The 15,824-nt window shown below is 55.8% G+C and overlaps 4 protein-coding genes across 4 annotated transcripts; 3 read left to right on the top strand and 1 right to left on the bottom strand.

Annotated features, from left to right (window-relative positions):
* Positions 1-111: 111 nt before the first annotated feature.
* On the top strand, positions 112-2,551 carry TRAVEDRAFT_74821 (uncharacterized protein; the record flags this gene model as incomplete). Its single annotated transcript, XM_008045647.1, has 5 exons — positions 112-249; positions 309-1,308; positions 1,357-1,551; positions 1,600-1,769; positions 1,826-2,551. 5 exons carry the CDS (start codon positions 112-114, stop codon positions 2,549-2,551), a joined length of 2,229 nt encoding a protein of 742 aa, XP_008043838.1.
* A 1,099-nt stretch (positions 2,552-3,650) lies between these two features.
* On the bottom strand, positions 3,651-4,539 carry TRAVEDRAFT_87285 (uncharacterized protein; the record flags this gene model as incomplete). Its single annotated transcript, XM_008045646.1, has 4 exons — positions 3,651-3,773; positions 3,813-3,994; positions 4,045-4,210; positions 4,261-4,539. Coding segments are annotated over 4 exons (750 nt in total), but the record flags the coding sequence as incomplete, so codon positions are not given.
* Positions 4,540-5,575: 1,036 nt separating this feature from the next.
* TRAVEDRAFT_155065 (uncharacterized protein) lies at positions 5,576-6,455 on the top strand. The gene is made up of 2 exons (XM_008045645.1): positions 5,576-6,035; positions 6,101-6,455. The coding sequence occupies exons 1-2, from the start codon at positions 5,779-5,781 to the stop codon at positions 6,264-6,266; spliced, it is 423 nt and encodes a 140-aa protein (XP_008043836.1). The 5' UTR covers positions 5,576-5,778; the 3' UTR covers positions 6,267-6,455.
* A 478-nt stretch (positions 6,456-6,933) lies between these two features.
* On the top strand, positions 6,934-9,127 carry TRAVEDRAFT_52656 (uncharacterized protein; the record flags this gene model as incomplete). The annotated part of the gene is made up of 5 exons (XM_008045313.1): positions 6,934-7,071; positions 7,127-8,114; positions 8,165-8,353; positions 8,403-8,572; positions 8,630-9,127. The coding sequence occupies 5 exons, from the start codon at positions 6,934-6,936 to the stop codon at positions 9,125-9,127; spliced, it is 1,983 nt and encodes a 660-aa protein (XP_008043504.1).
* Positions 9,128-15,824: the final 6,697 nt, after the last annotated feature.

The raw sequence follows: 15,824 nt of genomic DNA, 5'->3' as shown, positions 1-15,824 counted from the left end.
CCGGTGCCTCTCAATAATCACTATTCCGAAACGAGGGGACTTGAGCGCTGGGAAGCATACGAACGCATCAGGCAGAATGTCCAGGCCTCGCTGGACTGTGCTGTCGGCACCATGCCGGTGGACCTGTTCCTAGACAACTTCCTACCCACCATTCCTCTCGACCGAAAGAAAGAGGTTCTCTCCAGTAGAGGAGCCTTTAACGCGGTACCCTTCAGTGCGTCTACGCCACAAGACATCTACGAGCCTCTGGTACGTGCTCCAAAATTTCCCGTATTGTAGTGCTGCTTTATCGACACAGGTATGCATAGCTTGCTGCGTTGAGTAAGCGCACGAAGCTCAGGAATCGCGCCCCTGGTCTCGTCTTCGAGAACAGCTCTCTTCGCTCTGAGAAGCCTCACCAACCGGGGTACATGAAGCCGCACATCTGCTGCTTCACCTCCGAGAACATGGAACACGTACGACAACTCCCTCGTTCCTCCCGCGATGACATGGGTTATGCAGAGTTGTTCATCGAGGTCAGACCACACGTCGACCTCGAGCACTTTGTCGACCCTCCATTGGATTCCAAGCGTAAGGAGTGGGCTGCCCACGACATCGCGATGGCGTTCGAGGATCTCAGGGTGCAGCACCGTGTCGAGAGGGCGTTCGGGCAACACATCGCATACGCCTTGGAAATCCAAGCTCGTCAACATCGCCTGTCGGTCCTCTCCATCTCTCTATGTGGCTCCCGCGCACGCTTCTTCCGCTGGGATCGTTCTGGCTTTATCGTCAGCCGATCGTTCGACGTCCGCGAGGAGCCAGAGATCCTCTGCGAGTTCATAGCTCGTTTTGCGTGCGCGTCTGACAAGGAACGCGGACACGACCAATCGGTCGAGATGGCCACCGCTGAAGAGGAGGCGACGTTCCAGGATGTTGTCTCCCGCTACGTCGAGGACCAGTTGGGCGTCACAGGCGACGATCTCGCCGACGCCGTCAAAGAGCACTACCAGGAGGGACGTGTAATGGCCATGCAGGTGTTCGTGAACACCTCAGGTGGCTCTAGCACGGATGTGGTCGTCGAACGCTATCTCGTCTCCAGACCAGTCACATCTCCCTCCACACTGGGATCCCGCGCCACTCGCGGATATTGGGCTGTGCAAGCGAGCACTAAGCGGTTAGTCTTCCTCAAGGACACTTGGCGTCTTGATCTGGAATCCGAAGGCGACGTCATTGCTGGTCTGCATGCAGCGGGTGTGCGCAATGTGCCGCTGCTCGTGGCGCATGGGGACGTTTACCACAGGCTTCCGACGCCGGGCGAGGCACGTTCACGTACGTGCCCTCTGTTCTCGTCCGGACGCTTGCTGACAGTCCTTTTAGGCCTGCTCATTCAGTCTACCGAGACTGAAATGTACGACTCGGACTTCACGTCTTGGGCGAGTCGAGTGGCCGATAGGAAGATCTCCACATCTAACTATATCCACTATCGTCTCGTCCTCGCAACTGTAGGCTATGGGTTGAAGAGCTTCAGGGGCACGGACGAGCTTCTACACGCGACATATGATATCTTCCATGGTGAGTTATCTCTTTGTTGCTGCGTTGGCATTCGTCTAACCGCATCAGCCATGAGGGATGCTCTTGACAAGGACTCACGTCTCCACCGAGACTTGTCCGTCGGTAATATAATCCTGGTCAAGGAGACCGGAAGCACGACTCGCAAGGGCTACCTGATCGACTGGGAGGCGTCTTCGCGCATCGACAGCGAAGGCCACTCGCTGGACAAGAGTAGAATGGTGAGCATCCAGCCGTTCGCGCCATATGAGCTCACCCGCTGACGTCTTTGGGCCAGGGCACGTGGAGATTCATGTCCAGCGACGTCCAAGCGAAACCCGCCCACCCATACGGCTTCCCGGATGACATGGAGTCTCTCCTCTACGTCGTCTTCTACTGCGGCCTCATCCATCTTGGGCACAACCTCTCTCCGGGCACGTTGCGCATGATCGTGCACGAATTTTTCGACCGCTCCTTCTTCTTGGACGGCTACCTCTGCGGCGGCATAAATAAAGGCGTAAACCGCGTCAATCGCAGAATGAGCAGTCGCATCAAGTGGTCCAACCCCGACCTTCAGGCGTGGCTCGATGCGGTCATGGATCTGCACGGCCCTCAAGGCCCTGAAAACCGTGAAAAGTTTGGGCACCTATGGGCGGACCCTGAGAACCTAGACAAGCTCTGGCGGGAGTTTCTCGCTGATCATACGCTAGCGCATGATGACAGAGTCGACAACCAGCTCTCCACTCCCGAGCCGCCGTCGAACGAGGCCCCTCCGTCGAATAAGCCCTTCGTGCCCCTCAAGCCTCGAGCCTCGTCGACAAGTTCAAGTTCATCTTTCTCTTCCTCAGGCAGTACCTCTTCCCTAGAAGGCACGATTCGCGAGCCTAGCGCCGCACCGGTCCCAGCAATAGGCATCTCGTCCGTGAGCCCGCAGCATCGGGCCTCGTCTGCTGTGAAAAGGAAAGCCTACGGGGAACCGGCAGAGGACCCGCATGCGACAAAGCGTCAGCGGTCCTGCGAATGACTCTGCCACTCTGCGTCGAAGAAACGATTTCGCAACTCGGCGCAAAGGTGGCGAGGGAGCATTTTGTGAGTCTCGCGGTACTCTAATAGGAGTGGACAGGGTCGTATAAGAGCAGAAGCGAGAAGCGAGTCCGCGAGCATCCTGATAGCCGTACTGTACATGCACCCGATGCATATGCATAGACATAGTTTGACGGAATAGCACTTGTAGCAATTTTTAAGAATCGTTTGGACGATCCTCCTGTGTGTCCGCACTGTCACCCTGGGGGCCGGGCGGGATACTACTGTACCCAAAGATTTGTATAAGTAATAGGTGATCTACACGAGTCTACAGGGTATCTAGCGGGTGCATACAGTGCGTGCACGTCAGGGTATATTTGTTAGGTAGATGGCACGCAGAAAACAACAGACCCAAGAAGCAAGTAAGGAGAAAATATTGGGCAGAGCAGTGGGCGTGCTGATCCTCAGTTTCCAGCACTCGACCGTCTGCCAGAGCGGGTGCTCGCGCCCGCAGTACGGCGTGGTTTCGACACGGTTCCTGCCAACTTTGCACGCTCGATTGGCAAAGCCGCAGACGGGCCTGCCCGAACGCGTCGCTTGTCACCGCAGTGCGCGGTTTTAGGGCCAGAGGAGTCTACCCGCCGACGCTTGCCACCGTGTGCGGCATTAACACGCCCCGCCGGAGCCTCGTCCTCGACCGGCCTCTTACGCGGCGAGGGCGGCGGCCGCGGGGGCGGGTCGAACGTGACGAGCGAGCTTTCCCTATGAGTATACATGTCGGGCTCGGGCCACTCGTTCTCGACCCTGTCGTCGCGCGCAAGCGTATGCGTCGCCAGGAAGCCGCGCCAGAGCGTGTCCAAATTCTCAGCTGTCCACAGCCGCTCGGCCGCTTCGCCCCAAAGGCCCTTGGGGCCGTGCAGGTCCATGACATCGTCCAGCCATTTCTGCAGGTCCGAGTTGGTGAACTCGACGTTTTCGGTCAGGTGGCGCTCTATCCTGTTCACGGCCTTGCCGAATCCCCCACGCAGCTCGCCACGCAGGAATATAGAGTCGTCGTAGAGCTCGTGGATGATGGACTGCATGTCGTCAGGATCGAGGTTGTGCGGCAGGTAGAGGAGGCTGCAGTAGTGCACGACCCAGAGCAGCGACTCCATGTCGTCCCCGAACGTGTGGAGCTGCTCGGGCTTGCGTAGGACTTTGGCGGACATGAACTTCCAGGTGCCCTGCGTATGACCGTCAGGTGCGATTCACCGGCGGGCGACCGTGACACTCACTGCTCTGTTCTTGTCGAGAGAGTGACCCTTGGAATCAAATTTGGAGGACGTCTCCCAATCGATGAGGTAGCCCCTGCGCGTGTCGCGGCCGGGTTCCTTCACGAGGATGATGTTGCCGATGCTGATGTCTCTGTGGAGACGCGAAGCCTTGCTCGACACATCTCGCATCGCTGATATGGTCAGTGAGGAACGTGAGTATATAGTGGAGCAGAGGACGTACCCTGGAATACGTCGTACGTGGCATGCAGGAGCTCGTGTGTACCCTTGAATTGCCTCAAAGGGTAGCCGACCGTCCCGAGGACGAGTCGGTAGTGTATGCGTGTCGATACTGAGACCCGCCGGCCACGTATACGGCATACCCAAGGTTGCGTATAGTATCGATCTGTCTCCGTACGTTGAACTGGAAGCGATGCAGTTACTTAGTGAAGAAATTTACAGAGCTCAAACAGGGCAACATACCGGGGCGCACATCACCCTGGGACACAAATTGCGGGACGTTGCAAACGCCGACGGCGTTGAGTTCAGCAACGACGGTACCTTCCAGCTCCCTGTCCTGTCGCCATGTGTCCTTTAGGAAAACCAAACGCTCAGTATCTACATGTACGGCCCAATACCCACGGGTCGCAGACCCTGATAGATGCAAGGGAGACGTGACGGGCCTAGAAACCAGATACCGCTCGACAGTCGGTGTCGCGGAAGCCTCAACGGAAATTTGTATGACATGCACGCATCCCGGCTGGTGATGCTTGGCAATCGCTCCAGCGAGATCGTCACCTGCAATGTCCAGGTGATCCTGGACATACGTTGTGACGACGTCTCGAAACAACAGCTCCTCCTTCGGGCTAGCCATCGCCATTGACACATCGTGTCCGCGCTCATGGTCGGACGCAAGGGCGAAGCGAGCAAGAAAGTCGCAGAGCAGGCCTGGAAATACACGAATATCGAACGCTTCGGTGACGATGATCCCAGAGCGGTCCCACCGCAGCAGGCGAGCACAAGAACCAGCGACGGAGATCGAGAAGATGTGCACACGGTGCTGGCGGGCTTGTATTTCCAACGCATATGCGATGTGTTGCCCGAATGCCCTCTCGGCACGGTTTTGACGGTCTTCGTCCTCTCCCTGGAAACGTGCGAAGAAGTCATGAGAGTCACGTTTTTCATTGGTGGCGTCCGGGGCGGGGTCGACGAAGAAGTCCAGCGCAGCGTCTGACTTGACCTCGATGAAGAGCTCCGTATACCCTAGTTCGGCGCGAGAAGATGCAGGGACATCGTGCACATGTTCAAGGTTTCCCTTTGTGTAGCAGTAGATGTGTGGTTTCATGAAGCCGGGCGTGTGAGGTTCGGTGGCGTGTATTGACGCGTTCTCGAACACAAGGCCAGGAGCGCGACTCCTAAGCTTTGTAGACTTGTTCACCAGCGAGCTGGTATGGCATAAGACGCGTTTAGGAAGATAAATTATGGAATACACGCACCAGCGGTGTGTAGATGTCGACGGGCTTGGCGCCACTCGACGGCACATCGTTGAATGCACCCTTGCTGGACAAAACCTCCTTCTTGCCATCAGGAATCGGAGTCACGAAAGCGTCTATGAAGCCCTGTACTGGCATAGGTCCGACCGTGCACGTTTCTGCGTCTCGGAGAAGCCTTTGGTTACGAGGATACGCTCTAAGAGGTTCTAATCCGTTTGTGTGCGGGTCGTCATCGGTGTGAGCCATCGGAGCGTCGTAGACACAGCCAAGTGTGCTGGGCGATGAGTTTCTGTCCATGGTAGATAGATATACGAGGAGAGAGACACTTCCAGTCGAGGAGCTCCGACGCCACAAACCGCCCGTGCCGCGCGCGCGTCGCATCTGCCGCTTCTGCAAGAAGCGATGGGCGGTCGAGGACGAGTGCCACGTGCTCATTGAGTGCACCGGAGACGAGGTAGAGGCCCGACGAGCGTTGTTCTGGGAGGATGCCACCGCCCTCCTGCCCAAGCTCCCGGCAATTGCCCATTCCCTCTCCACCCCAGCAGTACTGGACATGCTGCTCACTCGGGAGAAGACAATCATTCCTCTCGCCGAGTTCGTCGCGGACGTCTTCGACCTATGCGACAACGTCCCGTGCTTCATTGTCCCCGACGATGACGCTCTTCTCGCGCTCGCCCTGTAACGCCGGCGCGAGGCGACCAGGCATAGGATCTGGCGAAGGCAAGCAATGTCTGGCAAGACGGTTAGTGATGTCAAGTCCCTTCTCGGGTCTGTTAGGGAACTAACCTTGGCGGCCACTCGTGACAGTCCCTACTTGGGTTTCACGCGGCCACGCTACCGTTTCGCCCGCTCCCTTCGGATCGCATGGAGGCGCTACAGGATGGATGAGCCCCCGTTCTGGTTGGGCGAGTGTAATGAGAGGCCGCTTCGTCTCACGGCGGTCTCTCCCCCTGCAGGTTTTTATGCCGCTTAATGGCTTTTCCTGCCCCGTACTCCTTTTTTTCCCCACCGGGGTTTTTTTTTTTTATCGCTACGTGGAGCAGGGTTTTTCGTCTGATCGGCACTTCGAGTGCCAGGAACGACTCATACTGTACGACTAGGGCTTCATTTCATACGATACGAAGGGGAGATGCCGGGACGCTGCGCTGCTGGGTACTTATCTACGTGCTGGCTCGTGATTTGTGCTGACTTTCTATTTTAGAATTACCTTACTCGGTATTTACATTAAAGTAGCTCGTCCGCGTGGATGCAAATCGAAACGTTCCTCCTCCTCCTCCAAGAGTAAGAGAACTGCGAGATCGAGGTTCAAACGTGCAAGGTCAAGCTCAAAAGTTTAATTATCGTCTAAACGGACCCCTACTACGGGCGCCTATCTGGCGGGAGTCGAGCGCTAAAAGCAACTTCATCCCCTGAGTCGCCTCCGCGAGGAGGTGTACCTCTCCCGTACTCCATCCTCATCAGTGCTCCTTGCTTGCTGAACTATGCCAGGGGATTTCACAGGATACAGTCTGGCATGCGTCTACGACTGTCCGCTGGCTCTCAACGATCACCACTCTGGAGTACGGGGACTGGAGCCTAGAGACGCATATGCACGCATCGAGCGGAATGTTCAGGCCTCTCTGGATTGTATCGTCGGGACTATGCCGGTGCAGCTATTTATCGACAACTTCCTTCCCGATGTTCCCCCGGACAGGAAGCAGGAGATTCTCTCCAGCAGGGATGCCTTCAGCGCGGTGCCATCGAGCGGCTCTACCCCTTCAGCTATATACGAACCCCTGGTGAGTAGTCTGTTATCGTTCATATAGCTCTGCATACTGATGCATGACCCTCAAGGTCTCTGCGTTGAAAAAGTCCACGAATAACAAGAGTCGTGCCCCCGGACTCGTCTTCGAGAACACGTCCATTCGTTCGGAGCAGCCACACGAACCAGGTTTCATGAAACCTCACATTTGCTGTTTTCGGTCGGAAAACTTAGAACGTGTACGCCACTTGTCGCCTTATTCGCGCGCTGATCTCGGCTATGCGGAGCTATTCATCGAAGTCAGGCCGGACATTGCTTTCGAGTTCTTCATCGACCCTCCCACTTCAAGCAAGCCCAAGGAGTGGAAGAAGCACGACGTTGTCGTCGATATCAAGGATGACCGAATGCGGGATCGCATTGAGAGGGCTTTTGGGCAACACATCGCGTACGCTACGGAAATTCAAGCACGCCAGCAGCGACTCTGCCTCTTCTCCATCTCCTTCTGTGGCTCTCACGCCCGCCTCTTCCGCTGGGACCGTTCCGGGATCATCGTCAGCCGCTCTTTCGATGTGCGCGAGCAGCCGGAACTGTTTTGCGAGTTTCTAGCTCGGTACGCTTGCGCCTCCCACACGGACCGCGGACACGACCAAACGGTGGAGATGGCGACTCAGGCAGAGGAAGCGATATTCCAGGACGTCGTCTCCCGCCATGTCGAGGACCAGTTGGGTCTTAAAGGCGACGACCTCGCCGAAGCCGTTTCAGAGCACTACCAGGAGGGGCATGTGATGGCCGTGCACGTCTTCGTGAACACTGGCACAGATATCGTCGTCGACCGCTACTTCGTCTCCAGGCCGGTCACGTCTCCAATGATGCTGGGCGGACGTGCCACTGGCGGCTATTGGGCCGCTCAAGCGAGTACTAGGCGACTGGTTTTCCTCAAGGACACTTGGCGTCTTCCTGGAGAACTCGAGGGCGACGTTATCGCCGGACTACATACGGCGGGTGTGCGCAACGTCCCACTCCTCGTGGCTCACGGCGATGTCTATCACAGGCTTCCAACGCCCGGCGAAGTGCGCTCGCGTAAGTCAGTTCTCTTCTCCTTTGCGCCGCTATTCATAATTACTCCGCAGGCGAGCTCATCCACTATTCCTGGACTGATGTGTACGACACGACATCTTGGGCGTCCCTAGTTGCCCGGAGGAGGATCTACGTGAATACTAATGTACACTACCGGCTGGTTCTCGGAACCGTAGGCTACGCATTGAAGAGCTTCATGGGCACCGACGAGCTTCTGCACGCGACATATGATGCATTTCAGGGTGAGCCGGCCCAAACTTTGTTGCGTCGGCACATATCTAACTCTATCAGCCATGAGGGACGCCCTTCAAAAGGACTCGCGGTTGCACAGAGACATATCCGTCGGGAACATCCTCCTCGTGAAAGAACGCGGCAGCGAAATGCGCAGAGGCTATCTAATCGACTGGGAAGCGTCCTCCCGCGTCGACGGTGATGGCCGCTCGCTTTGCGCGTACAGAATGGTGAGCGCCTCGTCTTGCGTTGCTGGCGACACCCCACTCACTGCGCCCGAACCGAAGGGCACATGGCGGTTCATGTCGGGCAAAATGCTGACGGAGCCCGAGAAAGGGCACTTCTTCCAGGACGATATGGAGTCCCTCCTGCACGTCGTCTTCCACTGCAGCCTCCTCCACCTCCGCCATAACCTCCGCCCCGACCAGCTGCGCCCGTTCATGCACGAGTTCTTCGACCGCACCTTCTTCATGGGCCGCCAGCTCTACGGTGGGGCGGCGAAACGGGTGAACAGCGCCACCCGTCTGTTCAGCAGCCGCGTCAAGTGGTCTGACCCCGATATCCAGACCTGGCTGGATGCGGTCATGGACTTGCAGGGCCCCACTAGCAATCCCCGCGAACTTGCGCACTTGTGGGCCGATCCCGGGCATCTGGAGACGTTCTGGCGGACCTTCCTTGCTCAGCGCACTTTGGCGCGCGACGACCGAATTGAGAACAAGCTCTCCCCACCCGATCCACCATTCAACTATGCTTCCGGCTCGGACGTCTCTTTCGTGGGCTCTTAGGGTCGTTCGCTGTGGACTAGCTGGGGAACGCTGCGGGCGAGCTGAGAGAGGCGGCTCACGCTGCGCGACGTTCGCTCCGCTCTTGGGCCAGTCCTGCTCCCCTGGGCCGAAGTGCCGCAAGAGCATCGATGCTACCGTAGCAACAATATTTGGTCAAACTACCACGCTAGGGACGGGCCATAAGTACAAGGTGGTAAGGATACTTTCGATTACGTCCTACAAGACGACTGCTTGAGTTGAGCAGGCACGACGAGCAGAGGGTGCGGCTTCCACTCGGACGGGGGCATGTTGCTCTAGATGTTGAACGGCGCTTGAGTCGTGTTCCTGGATTGTATGAATGCGATGTATGTGGTTCTGGTATTGTATTCTAGATTGTTTATTCGCATATTGTGACACGTAGTACCGTGTATACGCGCTGCACGCGTATGGTATGGGACGCAAGGCTTTCAGGCGGCTTATCCTTGTCGCTTCAAGAGCAAGTCTGGTACATGGTCTCTTTGCCCAAGTTTCGTGGACCGAACGACTTCTACTACTGTTACGAGCACCCACATCTAGCGAGAAACTCGCGCAGGTCGGGACAGGCTGGGGCTTTTACGTAGTCGCGGATGACCGTGGGCGAGATCATTAGGTTGAACCGGTACCACCGCTGCGCAGGGCATCGATGACATACGCGCGCCAGGAGTGGCAACGTCCGCGTCGCTCGGCACCCTCGTTACCAAGATATTGCAAGGCATCCTGTATTCATAGAAGGCGCAGTCGACACACGAATGCATTACACCGTTCGCGTTTTACAGCATATACAAGCGTAATCTACGAGATACTCACCTCGGCGCACGTTGGTTTCCTCGGAGGCACTGGAAGCCTCAACGAGTACTTATCTCGGGGGCCACGGAAAGGCCTGCGCCAGGGCCAGGTGCGTGCGCGAGGCCAAGCTCCTCCGCGTCGCGCGCGCCCGACCCGTACCCCGAGAATCTTGAGGCACGCAGTGGTTGTTGATTTTCTTGAAGCACGCATATAGAGACCCATATAGAGACCTGCGAAGACACAATCAGCACAACACAGCGAGAAGACGCGCGCGAGAGGAAGACGTACAGTGGGTGGAGCGATGTACGCTGGCGGCGCGAGGTCGCTCGGTGCGTATGCCGCGGTGTGCAGCGTCGTCCCGAAGCGACCCGCCCCGCACGTCGGGCCCGGTCGTAAGCCGCACTTGTGAGCAGCGCCGTATCAGACCGACGCACGGTGTCGTCGCTCCCGCGACGGGGCACATTGGCCCGGGGTACGGCAATCGAGAGGGCAGCGAGCGCACTCGCCGGAGGAACCTATTTAATGCGCGTGTCAGCGGTGGGTTCGTCGCGCGCAATGAGGGTAGAACACGTACATATGGTCCTGCTACAGCGTGAGCTCAAAACATTGCCCTAGTGACAGAATGTATCAGCATTCGTAGAAGAGGTAAGGAGAAGCGAGCGAGACTCACCTGCACGATGTCGACGTCCGCCGACACGAGCGCAGTTGGCTTCCCCGCCGCCGTGAGGCAGCGGGTACTAGTCCCAGGGGCCACGAAGAGGCCTGCGCTATCCCTGGGGTCCGTCCACCCTCAACGGGGCCGTTCCTATGCGGTGTCCTCATAACTGAGGGTGGACGGGTCGCCGTCCCTCACAGCGGGGCCGTTACAGTGCGGTGTCCTCATTACTGTGAGGGACGGTGCAGGAGCGGGGTCGCGGTGGACCCCGCTGGGTGTCGGTCTGTGGGGACCTGAGCCCGTCGCGCAATCTCCGGCTTCGGGCCCGGAGTCGGCGACATCGACGCGCGCCCTGCAGCACGCGCGTCGATTTTGAGAGAGAAGGGACTCACCTGTAGTCCGCGAGGATGTGCGGGCGCTGCGTGCCCGGTAGGTGTTCGGCAACACCCCTTGTGGGGTGGTGTCTCGCAGGGCGTCCGCCAGTGAAGACGTCCGCCCCTCACGCGGACCTCAGGTCGGGGCCGGACATGACGTGTGCGAGGAGGGTTGGGGCCCCACTGGGAAGGGGTGCCGACATAAAGTCAGACACCCCAGTCCCGAGCGGGAGGGTGGGTGGGGCCCCACTGGGTAGGGGTACTGACAATTCGTCGAGCGCCCCAGTCCCGAGCGGGATGGCTAGCACGGCGTGTTAGTGGTATACGCGTCCGTAGGGACAAAATGTACTCACTGTATATACAGTTGAGCACAGCTGCCCACGTCGCCAAAGTGGGACGTTCGCTGCCGACCGCGAGCGGCGGATGCGGCGCTGTGGAGGGGATGCTCGTTAGCAACCACGTACGTAGATCGCAGGGAAACACGATGACTTACCGAGTGCATGAAGCGTTCTGAAAAACGAGCGTGAAGGGTGATCAGTGACTACGCCACCGTCGCAGGATACCACCAGGCTTACCGTCCAAGCCCTCACGAGGGCGGCGCGCGCCTTGGAGACGACGCGCGCTGTCTATAGGCCTCGGAGGGACTTGAGCTGGCGGGTGTCGACCGTGAAAGCCTGGGGAGAGAGAGGAGGGGCGAGCAGGCCAGCTTATATAGCTTCAACGCGTGCCCTCCGGACCTCAGCGGGACGGAATCCGCGCCCACTCGCGTGGGGTTCCACAAAGGCTTCGCCCAATCCGGCTGCCTTTGTGCCGCGTGCTGGCATGTTCTCATGCTGGGTTTCAACGGGCGTATCGGTGGGGGCGCGTGCCGTGTCCCCGACCTTCCATGAGCGGTATGGGCGACCTGGAGCGGCGGGACGAACAAACGGGGCGGTGGCCACCTGCTGCGATGGGGCGCAGATAATCAGAAAACCGAGTATCATATGGTGGGCCTGTGGGTGCAGAGCGGCGGCGCGCGCGCAGAAGCATCGCCGTCGGAGTCACGGAGTCGCGTCGTGTCTTCTGGGGCGCGATACTGGCAATTGCCACCGAGTCCAGGTGGGCTGGCGGCCTGCAGCGCCGACTCGGCGACGCGCTCGCGCTCGAACTGCCACCATCTAACTTTAATCCATGATCTTGGATTGCAGCACGGCCTCCATCACACCTGCTCTCTCGAGACCCCATGCCATCTCCTGCCATGTCAAGTAGCACGGAGACTAGCATTTATATCGTCGCGTCGGTGCCAGGTAGTACACCATTGAGACGCGCTTCATGCTGTGCCAACCATTTTCGAATAAATGTACTTTCGACGGTTGATGTTAGGGTTGCATGCACTCACCATTGATGCAATTGCGAGCTATATATGGCCCATACCGGTGACTGCCAAAGCCAATCACCCCCGCCATGTGGGTTTCAATCTTCACTGGTAACATCTTCCAATCGAGAAGCACCAATGTGACGGGCAGGTCAAGCCCCCATTACTGCCCAAAGATTTGGTGAGCCATATAATGTACAGGACAGCTCACTGGTGGTGATGACACATTCATCCCATCCCCCCGACCAGCTTTTGGGACACACTAGCACTGTTGCCTCCATGTCATCTGAATCTGCCCTGAATCTGCTGCAGTACATGACTGGGTAAGTAACCTTACATTTCTTAATTATATGGATACACTGTTAAATCTGTTTGTACAGACAAGATGTTATCAAGGCTATTGTATCTGCAGGAGGTGACAAGTTTATCATTGTCTGCACTACATAGTACTAACACAGTACAATATTAATAAACAACATAGCCTTCCAGGTCTACAACCACATTGTCACATTCGACAGAGAGATTGCTCTATTCTGGCGATTCCCCTTCACTGCAGCATCAGCTCTCTACTTTGGCAATCAATACCTCTGCTCAACCAATGCGTTGTTCACTCTGCTTACAATAATGTTCCCACAGCTCAATGGGCAAAACATTGAGGTACTCATTGCTGATGGGCACTGTATAACAAATAAGTAATGCTCACTAATAATCTTGTTCACAGACGTACAGCTTCTTGTACATGGTTTATCACTTTTAATATGTCTGAACATTCTGCTTCACAGCTGTATTGTCATGTACTATGTTGGATGGGTGCTGGATTTAACACCCTTTGTCACTACTGCAGGTGAGAACAAACCAAGTACTGCTGATAACATCAATGTTAATACACTACAGTTTTTTCAAGCCTGCGCACCTATGCCTTAACCCAGAGAGTCCTCTGGGCAGTGCCTGTGATGATCCTATCACTGGCACCATTTATTGTGAATTGGGTAAGTTTTTCAATATATGTATGTTATGAGAGACACATACTCAGATTCATCAAGATTGGGCACAGCACAAATGTATCAGCAGATGGGTTTGATTCTTCACAAGTATGCATTATAAAAAATACCCCCTCACCTGCAGAAGGCAGTGTGTAAGTTTGCTATCCTTGTACATGTGTTTGAAATGTACTAATTGCTCTGCAGCTGTAGGTTCTTTGTTACATCAGGAAATTTTTGGTCAGCATATTCACAATTAAACACAGTGGTATATGCATCACGACTACCACTGATCCTTGCTGATCTTATTGTCCTCATTGTGACCTGGATCAAGACATATGAACACAGCAAGACAGCACAAGGCCTTAACATCATCTCCCTCTCATGTGTTTTGTTTAAAAATGGTAAGTCAGAATACCCGCTGTCAGTGATATTATGCACACATTTCCCCATCATTGATATAACCCCATTTTCAGGAAACATATATGCAATGTGTGTACATTTGACTATTTGTTTATGTTGATCTAGGCCAGTATCACATTGCTTACATGTTTCACAGATCATCCCTAATGCTCAACACGATTCATCTTCTCGTTTCAAAGCTCAGTGTGTGTGCCTCAGAAATAGCCCGCTGCCTGGAGGTTATACTGAATTTGTACCTCTTCCACCAGTTGCCTGGTGATCAAGTAGCTACTAGCTATTCTAGCTGGTTTAGCAGGTTGATTGAGCCGTAAGTGCGCTGTCCATGGTCTATTTACTGGCATACAGGTGCATATTATATACATACTCAACTATAACACAGGCTGTCTGGAGTGCTCGTCTCCCGCTTTCTCATGGACCTTCAAGAGGCATCCAAGGCTTATATCAATCAACACTCCAACTGGACAACTAGCTTGAACTCAATCAACTTTGAGAGGGTCATGGGATCACTCACTGCTATGCAGTCTACTCATAGTGTTGAGGAGGCGGAGGTGGTGGAGACAGCAGGAGCTAGCACTGAGGGAGATGGGACCACCACTGAGGAACATGGTGCTGGAGACATCAGAGAGGCATGTGTATGAATGAGATCCAGGATGTATGTACTTGTTATTTTCAGCAATCAGGTTTGCAAAGTGCAGAGCATGATGTAGAGGTTATGATATGTAGGCTATGGATGGCATACCAATGAGCAACACCTCGTGGGATCATTATGATTTCCCAAATCCTAGCCATTTCTGATGCTCTGCTAACTCGCTTTATCAAGGTGTGTACGTGCACATCAGACCCACATCTAGTCCTTATCCCGCTAGAGCTAGACTGTCAGGAATTCTCCCGGTAGTCAAGAGGTATCCTGTGATCTTGCAAGAGACAGTTGTTGCGCTCTCCGCAGGACGCGTTTAGCATCCAACAGTGGCAGGGTGTTGTGGATACAGTCCGGGCGTTGCTTCTTTTCTCTTGTGGTGGAGGGCTGTTGATGTGTCTAGACGTGCGTCGACGGCCGATAGCCGAGGGGGAGAGGACGTCTGAGAAAGGGGTGATGAGGGAGAGTAAGGGCTTGAGTTCCCTAGGATGGGTGGCCACGACCGTGTGTGCTGCGATACCGCCGACTCTGCTACACCGCGGACCAATATATCTCGTCGCACTCGTAGGCGTAGCCACAGACACGGGCGCGGGCACAACCGCCGACACAGATGCGGGCACAACCGCCGACACGGACGCGGGCACAACTGCAGACACAGACGCGGACGCAGTCAAGAGCGCAGGCGCAAACGCAGACGCAGGCCGGACGCGGACGCAACGCAGACGCAGTCGACAATCCTTTACGCTTGGTCGAGAGCGGAGCGTAACTCACCAATAAGCCGAACACGACAAGACGTCCACAGACGTTGACAAGCGGGGCCGAAGTTTAGAGGGAAGGGAGTGGGAGTTTTCTGGGGAGTCTCCTGGACCCGTTGACTATGTACAGTGTCCTATCTACGCAACGGTACTCAGGGCCGACCTACTGGGCCTGCGCGACGTCGCGATCGAGGCACACCTTGAGCAGCGCGCTGTGGGTACGATCGCGCTGTCGCGCTCCGCGCCACTATCTCTCTTTGTCGCGGAGCTAGACTCGACGCGACCAGGCAACGCCTACAACAAAGAAACTAATACGATCTAACCCAAGGGCGGCGAGCTCGAAGACTTGCTAACGCCGAGCGTAGACTTTCAAGTCAAATCTAGCCCAAGGACCAAGTTAATATTATGCTGACTAAGAGAATACAAAGGACGGCTTACCTAGCCCAAGGACCAAGAGGTCAAGATGAGGGCTAGGGTCGCTACAGGTGGGGTTTATATACTGAGTCAGGGGAGCCAAACATGTACAAACGTAAAGGTGGTCTGTGCGCACGTTAGTGCCAGTCTGCAGGTGGGGGTCAGGTGACTGGTCACATGCTTCTAACTACTGGTTCTAAGTCTAAGTGTCGTACAAATGGCCGTAGAAAATAAGGAAAAATGCGGAAAAATATAGGGGTCTCGTCGTCTCCACGACATTACCCCCCTCTATTGTCCATCG

The sequence above is a fragment of the Trametes versicolor genome (genome assembly GCF_000271585.1).
Source record: "Trametes versicolor FP-101664 SS1 unplaced genomic scaffold TRAVEscaffold_12, whole genome shotgun sequence".
NCBI lineage: Eukaryota > Fungi > Basidiomycota > Agaricomycetes > Polyporales > Polyporaceae > Trametes > Trametes versicolor.
This window is presented reverse-complemented; position numbering and strand designations above follow the sequence as displayed.

Excerpts from the sequence above, each read along its gene's own strand:
- TRAVEDRAFT_155065 (XM_008045645.1), top strand. The coding sequence starts at position 5,779 with ATGCCACCGCCCTCCTGCCCAAGCTCCCGGCAATTGCCCATTCCCTCT. Across the intron at positions 6,036-6,100 it reads AAGCAATGTCTGGCAAGACG|TCCCTACTTGGGTTTCACGC; the intron begins GTTAGTGATGTC and ends CACTCGTGACAG.